The 2844-nt window shown below is 49.5% G+C and overlaps 1 protein-coding gene across 1 annotated transcript; it reads right to left on the bottom strand.

Moving 5' to 3' along the window:
* Positions 1-231: 231 nt before the first annotated feature.
* LOC131481688 (5'(3')-deoxyribonucleotidase, cytosolic type-like) lies at positions 232-862 on the bottom strand. The gene has a single exon (XM_058671594.1). It carries the CDS (start codon positions 851-853, stop codon positions 242-244), a length of 612 nt encoding a protein of 203 aa, XP_058527577.1. The 5' UTR covers positions 854-862; the 3' UTR covers positions 232-241.
* Between the last annotated feature and the right edge of the window lie 1982 nt (positions 863-2844).

Below are 2844 nucleotides of genomic sequence, written 5' to 3'. Positions count from 1 at the left end.
AAAATGGACTCACAATGAAATCATTGGGTAGATCTTTTTTTTTTTTATTTTACAGAGTCAGAGACTTTTATTAAAAGTGGTCCCACCCGCTCCTTGCCAATCTACTTCCATGCCAGCCAGGCACTGGCTGCAGCCTTCCCTGGAGATGCCAGCTGGCCAGGCCTGTGCCAGCAGAGGGTCCAGTGTCTCCCTGGGCTGAAGTCCAGGCTCTGGGGGATTCCTTGTGCCCCCCTCCCTTCCCTCACCCACTGTTGGGGCAGGCCCCCCGCTTGCTGTCTATGAGCTCCCTCCAGTTGTCGCTCCAGGAGAGCAGCCGCCTCCTTGTTGGTGGCAGGGCCAGGTGCTGATTGTGGCAACAAGTGAAGAGGATGTGCTCCCAGCTGGGGTTCTCCTTTTGGCCTTGGATGGTGTCCTTGTCATCGATTAGCAGGTCCCCCAAGACCACGGTTTTGTCCCTTGTCAGGATGATCCGCTCCACAAACTCGGGTCCCAGGTGCCGCTCCACCCAGCAGTACTTCTCGACCACACAGTGGTCGTACTTCAGCAAGGGGCTGGTGCAGATGAAGACCTCGGTGTCGTGCATGGCGTGCATCTCCCGCAAGGCCTCCACAGCCCCCGGGATGGGCTCCAAGCCTAGGAAGAAGCCTGGGGCTTCGTACACACTGGCCACCTTGTCCCTCAGGTCGGACCGCAGAGCCCGATACTGCTCGCAGGTGAGGAAGCCGCTGCACTGCTCCAGCGGCACGTGCGGCTCCTCGGGGAAGTGGCGGCGGAAGCCCTGCAGGAGACCGGCCTCGAAGTCGGCCAGCACGCCGTCCATGTCCACCAGCATGCGCACGCGCCGCGCCGCCATCGCTGCGGACCAGGGGAAGAGATCGGGTAGATCTTAAAAATAAAATATTTGTGGTTTGGTGCAGTGGCCTAGCAGCTCAGTTCCTCACTAGGAACCCATATGAGTGCCAGTTCTAATCCCAGCAGTCCCACTTCCCATTCTACTCCCTGCTTGTGGCTTGGGAAAGCAATCAAGGGAGACCCAAAGCCTTGGGACTCTGCACCTGTCTGGGAGACCTGTAAGAAATTCCTGGCTCCTGGCTTTGGATCAAGACAGCTCCAGCCATTGCAGTCAGTTGGGGAGTGAATCATCAGACAGAAGATCTTCCTCTCTGTCTCTTCTGCTCTTTGTATATAATGTTTCAACTAGAAAAAATCTTCAAAACTGAGAAAAAATAGAATGTTTAACAATTTGCCAATGTCTGTAGCCACAGTTTCAGGATACACTCAATTTGCAGAATGATGGGCATATTTTTGCTTATGAAGGGCTATGTTATTGTAATAATATGGGGTAAAACATTGTGGGAAGATTGGAATCAACATGGGAGAATAGGGTAAGGACAAGTTTAAATGGACAGAAAAACATTTAATCAGGATGAAGCAGAGAGAATATATTCCAGTAAATTGGAAAGGACAGAACAACAGCAGAAGTGTACCTGGAGACTGACAGACACAGGAATGTGCAGACACAACGGTGTGGTGTTGCAGTGATTGATACTCCAGCAACATTTAGCTAATGGCAATCTGAACTCCACCAGCAGCCAAAATTCCACCAGCAACCAGGTGGGATAGGACTTTCACTGGCAGCTTGGGAGTTGAACCCAAAGAACCTTCCTTCCTGCTGTTCCATTTGATTTGACCAGGAGCAGAGACAGACCAGCAGATCCCAGATGGGCAGTGTGAGAAAAGTGTGGATTTCACACCCCAGTCAGCCTGCTAGAGCCAAGTTGGGGTCATTTTGCGTAAGGAGGCAAAGACAAGGGAAACGACTGAGCATACGCTGAGCTGGGAGCGATCTCATTTCTGACTCAGTGAACAACATCAACATGGCATTCTATAGGTTCCACCCAACACAGGTCTAGATAGCCCTGAGATCTAATGGCCAGCAGATCAACAACTCTAGTAGTGGTATCTCAGGCGCCATTTTATACACTGTGGCAAACGCTTTAGGACTGCAGGGGACAACAGTGAGCTGATCATGTGCTGAGCTCGTGAGAACTCACTGAGTTCCATGGCTTGCACTGGTCCTATGGGAAAAAAATACCGACTGTGGCATTCTATGGGTCAAAATAGGTCCATGTGGCTTTCAGACCTAACGTCCAACAGGTTCTGGCAAAATCAGTGCCAACAACAACCTAGCTATATAGGACACAAGGTGTCTCTCTAATCCTGGGACCTGCTCCAACTGAAAGTGGGAGAAAGGTTGTAGAGACAATGGTACAAACTCATCACAGTATCACAGGAGTGGAGATTGGTGAGCCAGGAGTTGGGGCTACGGAGTACTTGGTGGAAATCTGCATTTTGTTTTTTTTAATAGCTGAGTAGTATTCCATGGAGTAGATGAACCATAGCTTTCTTACCCAATCCTCTGTTGATGGGCATTTTGGCTGTGTCCATGTTTTTGCAATTACTGATTGTGCTGCTATGAACATAGGAGTGCATGTTGGTTTCTCATAAAACAAGTGTTCTGGATATATTCCTAGGAGTGCTATTGCTGGATCATACGGTATGTTGATTTTGAGTTGTTTGAATGTTATCCATACTGATTTCCATAGAGGCTGTACCAGCCTGCAGCTCCACTTGGTGGAAATCTAACATAAGAATCCAGACCTGGAACTCGTTGGAGGGAGAACCACATTTGGTTGCAAGCAAGGTGTTGTGTACCAACTGCAATAAGTAAAATCGTATTGTAGACCTCTGGGTGACACAGCTTAGAAACCTACCCCAAGGAGAAGGCTTTGATAACCAGAAGTACAATGATGAAGAACAAAAGAAGAGACAGAGGCACAATGC

Source organism: Ochotona princeps, chromosome 13 (assembly GCF_030435755.1).
Source record: "Ochotona princeps isolate mOchPri1 chromosome 13, mOchPri1.hap1, whole genome shotgun sequence".
NCBI classification, from domain to species: Eukaryota; Metazoa; Chordata; class Mammalia; order Lagomorpha; family Ochotonidae; genus Ochotona; species Ochotona princeps.
This window is presented reverse-complemented; position numbering and strand designations above follow the sequence as displayed.

Excerpts from the sequence above, each read along its gene's own strand:
- LOC131481688 (XM_058671594.1), bottom strand. The coding sequence starts at position 853 with ATGGCGGCGCGGCGCGTGCGCATGCTGGTGGACATGGACGGCGTGCTG.